The sequence below is a fragment of the Lithobates pipiens genome, unplaced genomic scaffold (genome assembly GCF_037356315.1).
Source record: "Lithobates pipiens isolate NorthernLeopardFrog02 unplaced genomic scaffold, aLitPip1_a1.2 Scaffold_18, whole genome shotgun sequence".
In the NCBI taxonomy this organism is placed as follows: Eukaryota; Metazoa; Chordata; class Amphibia; order Anura; family Ranidae; genus Lithobates; species Lithobates pipiens.
The window spans coordinates 344098353-344111571 of record NW_027507758.1 but is presented as its reverse complement, the minus strand read 5'-3'; the positions used below and the strand labels follow the sequence as shown (position 1 = coordinate 344111571).

The following is a 13219-nucleotide window of genomic DNA, read 5'->3' as shown; positions in this document are numbered from 1 at the left end:
GATGCCTCCTCAGCACATGGCTTGAAGGAGGTGCAGATAGCACCAGCAGGGACTCCAGAAGAGGAGGTAAATGACCGCTTTGTGGAATACCATTGCATAGAACAAGTAAGTATAGCTTTTTATTTTTAAATAACCTTTTACGACCACCTTAACTGATGAGATGAAACATGATTTTTTTTTTGTATTTTGGGTTTATCTAAGTCCATTATACTTAGAGGTCATTGCTCAAACTTTTTTTATTTTTTAAATGCATTTAACTTGGCTAAAAAAATATTACATTTGTTGTTTTTACTGTTTTTTTTTTTCCAGTAGAACCTTTTTGTTCAAGTGCTAATAGTATATATATATATATTTTTATTCCTTATGACTTATGACTTTATCTTCTTCAATTGGTTATTAGAAAGAAAAGGAGAAGAAAAGGGAAGAAAAGAAAAAGGAAAGGGAGCCTGAAAGACCAGTGAAATCGGCTGGGGTAGAGAAGGTAAGAATGAAGCGTTTTATTGGAGGAGTCCTAGTTTCTGCAGCCTGGTGGCATTCTTGTTCTCTGTACAGAAGGCTGTTGGGTCCATGCTGTGCTGAATTCTCAGCTACAGAAAAAGGGAAAGATTAAATGCTCAGGCTCTGAAGATTCTCAGTATGTTAGCCACTCATTTGTTTACACTATTTATAGAAATAATAGCAGAGAAAGAACTATGTTCTTGTTCACTAGTCATTCCTGTCGCACACAGTGTTGTGTGTTCATAAAAACTCTATTCTTCAAAAAAAAATAAAAACAAAAATAAAAAAATCCCTTTAGAATTCCACAATATTTGAACTGTCAATTCCTTCAAAGAAATTTCAGCTGTTAAAGGGGTTTTCTAAGATAAATGATTTGCTGCTTCTGGCTTGCATGCTTTCCAGGAGATGGATTGTAGTGTATATATTTTACTTTGCTCAGGGCTAAAAATAAATGTTTTTCTTTTTAGCCACAAAATATGTAATATTGCATATGAATTTTCATATTTACTGCATGGAGCCAGCAGGTCATACACTTAAGGTATAAGCACACTGGTGCGCTGCATTTTGGCCACAGCGCAGGGAAAATGAGCGCACTTGCAAAGTGCACAGTCTATTTGCCTTTAGTACGTTGAACCTATTGTTTTTATACAGTATATCAGTCAGCTTTTGAGATTTGTGCAGCTTATTTGAAAGGTAATACAAGAGGAGAGTCTGAATTGTAGAGTACACTAAGCCATACCAATTATGAAGTCAAACACTAAAGTCAGATGGCGGAAGGATGATTTCAGATAGGTTACTCTTTGGTTTCTACACTTTTGATTTAGCCTTGTTAAGCATTTGAGTTTCACAAGGACCTAGGAACCCTGATGGGCCCATCGGTCCGTGTTTTTTCTGCGGAAGCTTGGCTTTTTGCACAAGATGAAAGATCCTGTGATCTTCTATCAACAGCCGGCTGGGTGACAGGCTGGATACCCTTATCCTTATAGTCTCCTCACCCTGGCCAGTGAGCGTTTGCAGGTCCGAGCGACGCGCTAGGCCGGCTACGACATACCTCAGCTCCAGAGGTGGTTGGTGAGCTTTTGTACTCCTGGGCACACATATGACCGAGCTACTGATTTCTGTGTCAGTGTGCCGAGGCCAGCAGCCACCCTGTACTGATCAGAGTGTGGGTCTGATGGAATGTCTGCCAGCTCTTCAGGACTGGTAAGTACAGCTCTCCCTGCCTTGGTGGGGCTGAGCAGCTGGGCATTCCCTGTGAGGTCGATTCGGGTGTCCCTCACCTCCCTCTCTTCTCTCCCTGTCCCCATCTTCCCTCCCCCCTTCCTGTGGGGGATGCTGCATGACGCTGCTGTGCGGTGTGTGTCATGTACAGGGGTTCTCCGGGGGGAAGGCTCTCACCTGGAAGGGGGGGCTGCGCTGGCTGGCTGTGCCCTGCAGTGTTTTTTTTCTCTCCCTGGGGGTGTCTGTTGAGGCTGTCTGTAATCCCTGCAGCGCTGATCACCGACATTTTCTGTCACTGTCCCTCATGGTATCGGTGTTCAGCGGCCAACTTAGGTGAGGGCAAGGAACAGCATGCTCTCTGTATCTGGCAGGCATTTTCCCTGTGATTTTGTCCTTTATACTGGATGGCGGTGGCCACTTTCTTGAAGCCTGAGCACGTTTTTCATCATACTCCAGGAGCGGCATTTTTTCCTGTAGTCCGACAACCATTTTCCCAGCACTTTATGTCCTTATGCTGGACGATTGATGGCCATTTTCTTTGAGCCCGGGCACATTGCTGATCAGTTTCAATGCCATAAGCAGCAGCTTTGGATGACAGTGGCAATTCCTCTGCACCTGGGAGCTGACAGAGAACACAGGCACTACTTGCTGGACAGCGCAGAACCAGTCAGGGTGGTGAGTCCTGCGGGAAAGAGCCCCTCGGCCAGCAGCAGTTAGGAGGAAGCGACCAGCACTGTCCTAAGTCCCCTTCAGGTGGCAGACAGGGTAGGGCATGGCTTCGGAAACTTGTGTTTCTTCCCCCGAAATCCAGGCAATTGCAACTGGTTCGCCTGCGGAATGCGCAGTGCCCCTGGACACTGTCGGCAGTACTCAATTTGTTCGTTGCCAAGATGGAGGTGGTGCGTGGGAAGAAAGGTGCTATAAATCAGCCCCTGCCCCCCCCCCCTCCTCTGGGGAGACCTCCTGATGCAGACTCGGGCCCTGCTGAGGCTAGTGACCCCTGTTCTGTCGTTTCAGATGAAGCTGACCAGGACCATACGGACAGTGAGGATGAGTCCCCGTCCAGGTCTGTGCATGATAAAGCGCTTGTTGGAGCACTTATCACAGCTGTGCGTGATACCCTGAAGATCCAGGAGCCAGCAGATCCCTCTGCTGATGTAGCGGTACCTTTTGGCTCCCGTAAGCCAGCCCTTTCACCTAAGGTGTTCCCGTATCTGACTTATTTTGACAAGTTCACTTATAAGGAATGGGGTCGACTGTAACTGACCTTTTCGGTTCCCAAATACATGGCGGTGCGTTACCCCTTTGAGAGCCATCTCAAGAAGTGGTCGGCTCCTCCGTTCGTGGACCCCCCAGTATCCAGGTTAAACAGAGTAACCACGATCCTGGTAGAGTGGACTCCTGCATTTAAGGATCCCATGGACATGAAGGCCGAGGCAGTGGCTCGTTCCTCATTTACTTTTGTGGGGTCAACCATGCGACCAGTACTTGTGTCGCAGACACTGAGTGGGCAAAACTGTTGCACTGCGAATTGGGACAACAGGCTTCTCCTGTCTACCTGGAACTAGCAGACCAACTAGTGCAAGGCCTGAAGTACATTTGTGACGCAGCCCTGGATACCATCCCTCTGTTATCCAGGGCTTCAGTGTCAGCAGTGGTGCTGAGGCGTCTGATTTGGTTAAAATGCTGGTCAGCTGACCAGGCATCTAAAAAAATAAATAAATAAAACCCTGACGGATCTACCCTTCCTTGGCGACCGACTCTTTGGAGCCTTTTTGGATGACGTTATAAAAAATGCCATAGGTGGTAAGAGTACTCTACTCCCCCAGGCCAGGAAGGCTAAGGAGCCACGCTGTAGGCAAGGGCCCTCATTTTCCGCTCACAAACTGTTTTTTCGTCCGCCCGGAGATTTGGCCAAACATCCCCAGCCCGACCGGACGACTTCTGAAGGAAAAAAGTGTCCCTGGACCCACAAGCCTGCGAGAAAAAGTGCTACCGCATGAAGGTTTGCCCCCACCCACAACTCGGTGGGGGGTCGCCTTCGAGAGTTTGCAGCCCGGTGGACCTCTCGGCTGTCCGACCAATGGGTCTGCAATCTGATTTCCTCCGGCTACAAGATAGTTCCTCTCTTGGCCGCAAAACGGATTCTTCCCTTCCAGCATACCCGTTCTCCCAGCTCGCCGGGAGGCCCTCTTGGGGGGCAGTAAGGAACCTGCTGAATCGGGGGGTGATAGGACCTGTTTCGGAATGTTTCCAGGGGTTCTACTCAAACCTGTTTTGTAGTTCCCAAGAAGGAAGGGGTACGTCCAATCTTGGATCTAAAAGCCCCCAATTACTTTGTAAAAGTACAGAGGTTCATAATGGAATCAAGGGCTCCCTGGTGTCCTTAGACATCCAGGATGCATACCTGCACATAACTATATGCCTCCAGCATCAAAAGTTTCTGTGGTTTGTTAGTCAGGGATTCCCTGATCTGGTGGCTGAGGTCCCCGGTACTTCAGACCGGGAAGTCATTCCTACCTTTTTAAAATGGACGGTTATCATGACGGACGCCTGCCTATCCGGCTGGGGTGGAGTAATGGGAGTTCAGTCGACCTCAGGTCCTCTGGTCAACGGAGGAATCAAAGTTGCCGATCAATCTGCTCGAACTGAGAGCGATCGGGCTATGCCTCTCCACATGGTCGGTGAGACTGCCAGGGCGTCCAATCAGGATCCAGTCAGAAAACGCTGTGGCAAACGTCAATCACCAAGGAGGAACAAGAAGCTCGGCCGCCGCACGGGAGGTCGCTCACTTACTTCGGTGGGCAGAGTGACATGTACTGGCCCTGACGGCCGTTTACATCCCAGGAGTGGAGAACTGGCAGGGGGACTATCTAAGTCGCCAGATGCTGGACCCAAAAGAATGTTCAGGCTACTGTGCCTGTGGTGGGGCACACCAGACATGGATCTTCTGGCCTCCCGTCTCAATCGGAAGGTGCAGAGATTCGTGTCCAGGACAAGAGATCTGTGGGCAGACCACTGGTGGCTCTGTGGGATCAGTACCAGCTGATCTATGCCTTTCCTCCAATGAAACGGTTATCACGTCTGCTTCGCTGAGAGGGTCCCAGTAATACTGATTGCCCCAGATTGGCCTCAGCGTCCTTGGTACGCAGACCTAGTCTTTCTTTACGTTATACTGCTTGTTGACGTACTGATGGCTGCATGGCAGGCTGGGTGGTTGTTACCTAAGGGACTGCCCCTTGGGTGGAATTAAGTTCTGTGTTTTTTCATAACATATAATGCCTAGTCTTCTCCTAAAGGTGACGTAACAACCCAATGGCTAAGAGAGGAGCTGTGTCAGTCGGTGAATTACAGAGAAAAGCATTTTACGATGAGTACCAAAAATCCTATTTTTTCCTAACTGATATACAGCTGTCACATGACCTAGCTTTTTCTCAGTCTGTCTGCAGGTCATATGTTAAAAAAAAAAAAAAAAAAAAAGCTTTTAAATTGGCATACACTATATTACCAAAAGTATTGGGACACCCTTGCACGCAAATTTAATGGCATCCCAGTCTTAGTCCGTAGGGTTCAATATTGAGTTGGCCCACCCTTTGCAGCTATAACAGCTTCAACTCTTCTGGGAAGGCTGTCCACAAGTTTTAGGAATGTGTCTATGGGAATGTTTGACCATTCTTCTAGAAATGCATTGTGTGAGGTCAGGCATGAGAAGGCCTGGCTCCCAGTCTCCACCCTAATTCATCCCAAAGGTGTTCTGTCATGTTGAGTTCAGGACTCTGTGCAGGTCAGTCAAGTTCCTCAACCCCAAACTCGCTCATCCTTGTCTTTATGGAACTTGCTTTGTGCACTGATCCACATCATTTGGTGGAGAGGGGATTACGGTGTGGGGTTGTTTTTCAGGGCTTGGGCTTGGCCCCTTAGTTCCAGTGAAGGGAACTCGTAAGGCGTCAGCATACCAGGAAATTTTGGACAATTTCATGTTCCCAACTTTGTGGGAACAGTTTGAGATTGGCCCCTTTCTGTTCCAACATGATTGCGCACCAGCCTCCCCAGAAGAGTTGAAGCCATTATAGCTGCAGTCATGTTGGAACAGGAAGGGGCCATTTCTAATGAAAATTAAATCCAATAGATTACAAAAACGGTATCAATTACAGGTCCAGTACAGTCAAATATTAATCTGTCCAATACAAGCGGTACCCCAGTGAGCACATCTTATACAAAACCAACATGTGAATATACGGTGTAGTATGGGGCAAACAATGTGCAACATAGCCATATACCAGAGCCTTAGGGAACCCCATTTTTTGGGATAGTCTGTAATGGATTTCCAGAATAACCATAAGTAAAGAGAATGGGGGAGGGAAAAAAGGGAATGGCCTGTACACTTAATGTATCTAGTTCATTACCAAGCTTCATGTTTTACCATTAACACCAGCATATTTCTTTATTTCCCAAAAAAATCATCTTGGGCTGTCTACTTTTAAAAAGGAGGTAATTTGGAGTTTTTCTTAATGACCTGACATTTTATTTGATATGCTTTGGAAGGTTTTACCACCTTTACGAGTATCCCGTTTTTTGCTATTTAGCAATTACAAATTTAACTTGCGCGGTCATGCCACGCTGTACCCAAACAAAATTTATATAATTTTTTTCACACAAAGCTTTCTTTTGGTGGTACTTAACCACTTTCAGAGCGGACCAATTTGCTGGTCAAAGACCAGACCACTTTTTGCGATTCGGCACTGCATCGCTTTAACTGACAATTGCGCGGTCGTGCGACGTGGCTCCCAAACAAAATTGACGTCCTTTTTTTCCCACAAATAGAGCTTTCTTTTGGTGGTATTTGATCACCCCTGCGGTTTTTATTTTTTGTGCTATAAACAAAAATAGAGCGACAATTTTGAAAAAAACGCATTATTTTTTACTTTTTGTTATAATAAATATCCCCCAAAAATATATAAAAAAACATTTTTTTCCCTCAGTTTAGGCCGATACGTATTCTACATATTTTTGGTAAAAAAAAATCGCAATAAGCAATTATTGATTGGTTTGCGCAAAAGTTATAGCGTTTACAAAATAGGGATAGTTTTATAGCATTTTTATTAATAATTTTTTATTTAATTTTTTTACTAGTAATGGTGGTGATCAGCGATTTTTATTGTGACTGCGACATTGTGGGGGACCCATCGGACATTTTTGACACATTTTTGGGACCATTGTCATTTATACAGTAATCACTGCTATATAAATGCAGTGATTCCTGTGTAAATGACACTGGCAGTGAAGGGGTTAACCAGTGGGTGGCAGTGTAGGGGTTAAGTGTTCCTAGGGATGTGTTACTAACTGTGGGGGGGTTGGGCTTTCATTTAGTGAACACTGATCTCTGCTCCAATCACATGGAGCAGACATCAGCGTCACTAGTTGCTAGGCAGAATGGAGAAATGTTTACAACGGCACTTCTCCATTCGGCCGCTCCGTGAGACGATCGCGGGGATGCCCGCGGCGATCGAGTCCGCGGGTCCCGCGACTGGACTCACGGGGGTCCCGACCAGCGCAGGAGCGCGCCGCCGGCGGCGCGCTCCCGATGGCAGGGCGGTAAATTTAAAGGGACGTACATGTACGCCCATTTGCCTGCCCGTGCCATTCTGTCGACGTACATCGTCGTGCGCTGGTCGGCAAGTGGTTAAAGCATTTAACCCCCCCCCCCCCCCAAAAAATTAAAAAATAAAGATCTTGTTCCTTTAACCACTTCAGCCCTGGAAGATTTGCCTGCTCAATGAGCAGGCCATTTTTTGCGATAAAACACTGCGCAGCTTTAACTGACAATTGCACTGTAACCAAATATAATTGACTTCCTTTTTTTCCGGCGCGAGAGATCGTTGTTCATACATAGAAAGAACCAAGTTCTGTGTGTTTACCCATGAGCGATTACGGGAGTCCGGTGTTTATCTAGCCGCCGGGCACTCGCATCAGGTCCGTGCACTCGCCCCTAGTGGCCAAAAGGCGAAGCGACGTAAGGTAACGTTTCGCCCAGCCATGCCATTCTGCCCCAGCAAAACTGTGGCTACCGGCCAGGAATCGGTTAATTGCTTCTGGACCAGCCACCGCAGTTATACTGCAGCAGGTTGGCTCCCTTGCGCAGCTGTATGTCGGCTCTTTAAGACTCCCCCAGTGGCGTGCACGCACGCCTGAAGCATGTCCCTAGTCTTCCCCATCCCCCCTACAGTTAGAACACACCTAGGGAACACAGTTAACCCCTTGATCGCCCCCTAGTGTCACCCCATCCCTGCCAGTTTCATTTATACAGTAATCAGTGCCTTATAGCACTGATTGCTGTATAAATGTCACTGGTCCCAAAAATGTGTCGAGTGTCCGCTTTTTTTTTTTTTTTTTTTCTCGCCGCAATATCGCAGTCCCGATAATAAAAAAAAAAATGCTGATTGCCACCATTACTAGTAAAACATTGAAAATGCCATAAATCTATCCCCTATTTTGTAGACTTTCTTTTTTATTGCGCCGAAAACATAGAATACATATACTCTCTCTCTCTCTCTCTCTCTCTCTCTCTCATTTTTTTTTTTTTTTTAACAAATGGGATATTTATTATAGCAAAAAGTTACAGATCACCCCTGCCCCACGAGCATCCAGCAAACAGGGAGGCAATGACACATCCGCTACCAGGACCCCCCTGGATGTCTGGTCCGGCCATCAGATGCGACCTGGGACCGGAGTTTGAAAGAGCTGGCCAAGGTGGGTGTACCAAGATGGCCAGCGCCTCCACAGCCACATGAGGCAAGTGATTGCACCAGCCACACTGACTTACTCCCAAGTGGCCCAGGGAACCCCACAATACCTTCTGCCTCCCTCCCCAGCATCCGCTGAATCCCTACTGGGCCACCATGTCTCCAGCCAGGCCTTCACCTCCATACCACCACTCCTAGCCTGCAAGATCAGGACATGTCCTCACCACAGGGAGACCTATTTCTTAAACTTCCTGTCCTATTGGAGAGGGGTCTGGCTAATGCAGCTGCCCAAATTAGCAGAGACATCAAATCTGATTTCACCAACCTCGGCTCCAGAATGGAAGCCATAGAAAGCAAACTGGACATTACTGTTTCATATACCAATCAGAATGCTGCCCATATCCAGGTCCTTCAGGACCAACTAGAAACTGCCCTTTCCAGGATTGACGACCCTGAATATGTCCCGGAGATATAATTTAGGAATCTGAGACCTTCCTGAAAACATCACGGATATCCCCCCGTGATACAAGACCGAATCGAGGAGCTATTACCTAGCACACTCCCCCACCCCAATGCCTGGAGTTGGATAAGGCCCACAGAGCCCTCGGAAGCCCCAGAAAGGATGGCTCCCCAAGGGATGTAATTGTTAAGCCCCACTTCTACACTATAAAGGAGGAAGTCATGAGACAATCCCGTCTCAAGCAGCAAGTTACTTGCTGAGGACACCAAATACAAATCTTGGTGGATTTGGCCCCCTCAACCATCCAGAAGCGGCAAACCCTCAAACCGCTCCTCACAGTACTGTCCCAACAGGACATCAAATATCCAAGGATGGCAGACCCCCATAAGACGCTCTCTCAAACCTCCATCTATAATTCGCCTTCATTAGGGCACCCCAATCTGGGACAATAGCCTCCTCTGCTGGAGCCCTGGGCTCCTAACCTAAGTTGCCGATAATTAGGCACACTTATGTTTCCACCCCAAGTTCTTAGTTCGACACTCCGTTCGTTACTTTTATCAAGCCAGAGACGCAATTCCTTGAAAACTAACAAAACATTTCAAGTTTGAACTCAGGCCAGAATGCACTTTTCAGGAACTTAAACATTTGCTAACTAGGTTCCCCTTCTACAGAACCTTCCTCACACCTTGTGAACTCCACCAGAGGAAACAAGATGCTGAGAATTTTCCGCACTCGAGGATCTCCGGTGGGGTCCAGACCTGGGTAGCTGCAAAGACACTGAACGGCTCCCGCTATCCGGGGGAATACCCTCCGTATAGGGGGGGTGCGACACTGGGGGTCGACCTCTGAAGAGGGACCCCATACAAACCACACATTTTGACATCAGTGCACTTTCTGCATCCCGAAGTTTATTTGAAATTTTATTTTTTGCTGTGTTAGTTTTTCACGAAGTTTAATATAGAAGCAAGGGTCAGGGGTGACACCCTTGTGCCTCCACCCATCCCACAGATGCAGACCTTCCTCCTCTGTGGCATGGGTCATCTGCCCTCTATCAGAGGCTGCTGATGCAGATTGGATGGTGCCTGGTGGGACTTCCCCAAGCCAGGCGCCGATCATCTTCCTAGAAGACGCTGTTCTGTTTTGCGCTTTCTCTCCTTTCTCAAGCCTTTCAACAGGTAGTTTGATGTTTCAGACCACAGCCTCGGACCAAACAAAGCTTCTTTGACATCCAGGGCCCCTAAGGAGAAGACGTCAAAGGGTAAGTGATGGTTGCATCAACAGAATTCCACCCCTCTGTCCAAATGTCTAATGTGAACCCAACATGGAAGGATCCCAGAATTGTCACACATAATGCACAGGGTCTGAACTCCTCAAGCAAACGCAGAATAGCATTTGAAAATTACTGCTTCCTGAAAATAGACCTAGTATTGGTCCAAGAGACACATTTTCTGATCCGATACAACCCCAAATTCCTACACTCGCTCTACCCAACATTCTATTTAGCGAACAAAACTAAAGGGCTAGCGATCCTGTTCTCGAAGACTAGCAAGTTCTCCCGCATCTCTGACCACAGGGACCCTGAGGGTAGATTTATCCTTGTCAGGGGTACTATCGAAGTTAACATTTACTCCATAATTTCTTCCTATGCCCCCAATAAAGGCCAAACCAAATTCTTCCAAACACTCCTCAAAACCCGGTTACCTCTCGTAGAAGGCAAAGTCATCTTTGGAGGGGATTCGACCAGGGACTTGACAAGTCAAGATCCTCAAACCAAATAAGAACCCAGAGAAGGTTGAGACTTATAGACCAATCTCCCTCATAAATAACAACCGCTTAGCCGCCTTTTATAAATGGGTACGTCCATAAAGATCAAGTAGAGTTCATCCCAGGCAGACAGGGGCCAAACCAAATCAGAAGGGCCATTGATCTAGTCTCCGTTCCACAATCAGGATGGGACGGCGGCCTCAAACAAGGGATGCTTCTATCCCTAGACCTGCACAAGGCCTTCCACACAGTTGAATGGACTTATCTATTTGCATTACTGGAGCAATGGGGATCCGGTTATCGCTTTCTGGGTATTCTACACTCCCTCTACTCTACACCTAAAGCACTGATTCGCCTCAATGGGCACCACTCTAAACCTTTCAACATGGCAAAGGGCACAAGACAGGGGTGCCCCCTATCCCCTTTAATATTTGCCATAGCCATTGAGACACTGGTGATTTGTGATTCGTTCCAATCCCAATATCCAAGGAGTTGCCTGTGGTACCCAAATACACAAATGCAGCCTTTTCGCAGACTATATGCTGCTTTTCATAACTCCCTCCCTAACCTCTGTAAACTCCTGAATGGCGTCAGGCATCCGGATAAACTGACAAATCCCATGCCCTCAACATATCTCTCAAACCAGCCACAGTGGAGACACTGCAAAGCTCCTTTAAGTTTAGATGGAACGACTCTTCCATAGAATACCTAGGGATTAACCTTACCATCAAAATGGACCACCTGCATTGAGCAAATTTCCCACCCACCTACCAGAAACTTGAGTCAGAATTGAAGAACTGGGCTGGAAGGGAACTATCCTGGCTGGGTAGGATCCACTCCATAAAAAGACACTCCTCCTCCCCCCGACTGCTGTACTTATTTAGAGCTATCCCGATTAACCTAAGGAAAGATCATCTGCAATCTCTTCAAAGGAAAATCATCATGTATATCTGGGGAGGAGCAGGACATAGGTTGCCACAAAACACTCTATACTGACAGCGGACACAGGGGTGGGGGGGGACTAGGACTGCCAAGATTACTATGGTACTTTCAAGTGGCGAGACTCGCTCAATTATCCACCGTCTACTCCAGAACCGAAAAACCATACTGGATCCAAATACACAGGCGGCACCCACTTACACCCTCGACTATTTACTATAGATCCCCTCCAAGGAGAGACCCCCATACTCTTACCTGTCCTCTCGCAATTGCTGACCCTATGGGATAGATTGAAAACCCAGACCTCCTTGACCTCTGACTGCCGGCTTCTAGCCCGCATTTTGAACAACCGTGATTTCGTTCCTGGTCAGGATATAAAATCCTTTAAATGGTGGCTGGATAAGGGGTTGTATCGGATGGGACAATGCTTCATAACATCAGGCCCAATAACTATAAAATTTGGTGAGCAACAACTGGAAATCCCAATTGTGGAGGTCTTCAGGTTTCACCAGATACAACACTATCTCCACAAGATATGAAAAGGGAAGCCCATCCTGCCTAGGTTCACTCCATATGAGTTATGGTCAGGACAGGCCACAGATCAGAGGGGTGGAATCGCTGTTCTCTACCAGTCACTAGCCTAGCAGTCAGGCAAAACCCCATTCATGTCCGCATGGGAAAATTATCTCCAAATTCATTGGGATCTTGAAAAAAGGCAGATATCCTTTTCCAGAGCCTATAAGGGGATGAGGAATATTTCCCTAATAGAAGCTAACCTCAAAGTGATGACCAGATGGTATCTCACACCTACCAAATTAGCCCTCCTTTATCCCTCTGCGAACCCCCGGTGCTTTAGGGGGTGTGAAATGAATGGCTCAATAGCCCACATCTGGTGGGAATGCCCCAGAATAAGGCCATTCTGGAAAAGGATGTTTAACCTGATCCAAATAGTGACAGGCCTCCAGGTTCCAAGAACCCCTGCAGTAGCCCTCCTAAATGCTAATATTCCCAAGACTCCTAAATGGAATCGCAGATTAATCTACTTCATCCTACTGGGTGCTAAGTTGACAATTGCCAAGGCTTGGAAACAGCCTGGGGTCTCTTTCTCAGCTGCCAAGCGTAAAATATCTTGGATGATGTCCCAAGAGAAGTTAACCAGCGTATTGCTAGACTGAAAAGCTCAGTTTGAAGCCACCTGGGAACCATGGGTCAAACGTGGGTATTACCCTCATCCCTGGGTTTCAGGCATAACAAGTAGGCTTCAATACATTTTCTCCAACCCACTTCCTGCTGAATGGCTTCTTTCCCCTCTTCTCGCCCCCCCCCCCCCCCCCCCTGGCTGCCCCCCTTCCATTTTTTATTTTTATTTTTTTTTATATTTCTTCTTTTACTTATTTATTTAGACCCATCTAGCTCAGGTACGATGAGGCCCTATATTGCACCCTGTTTGACAGTGAAATATAAGTGCCTCTAGGCACTCAAGTACTCAAGCCTCCCTCTCGAGGCTCATAGGCTAGGCATACAAACCAACTCACCACACAAAACTCATTGCCCACCAATGGAGTTGGCTACACTCCGAGTGTCCCGGGGAGGC

The 13219-nt window shown here is 47.1% G+C and overlaps 1 protein-coding gene across 2 annotated transcripts in view; it reads left to right on the top strand.

The window, feature by feature from the left end:
* Window positions 1–13219, top strand: part of SMAP1 (small ArfGAP 1) — a 453919-nt gene that overhangs the window by 197967 nt on the left and 242733 nt on the right. For both annotated transcript variants that reach the window (XM_077487401.1, XM_077487402.1), the window contains one exon: window positions 401–481. In XM_077487401.1, the coding sequence (XP_077343527.1) occupies window positions 401–481 (81 nt within the window). The remainder of the gene's footprint in view (window positions 1–400; window positions 482–13219) is intronic.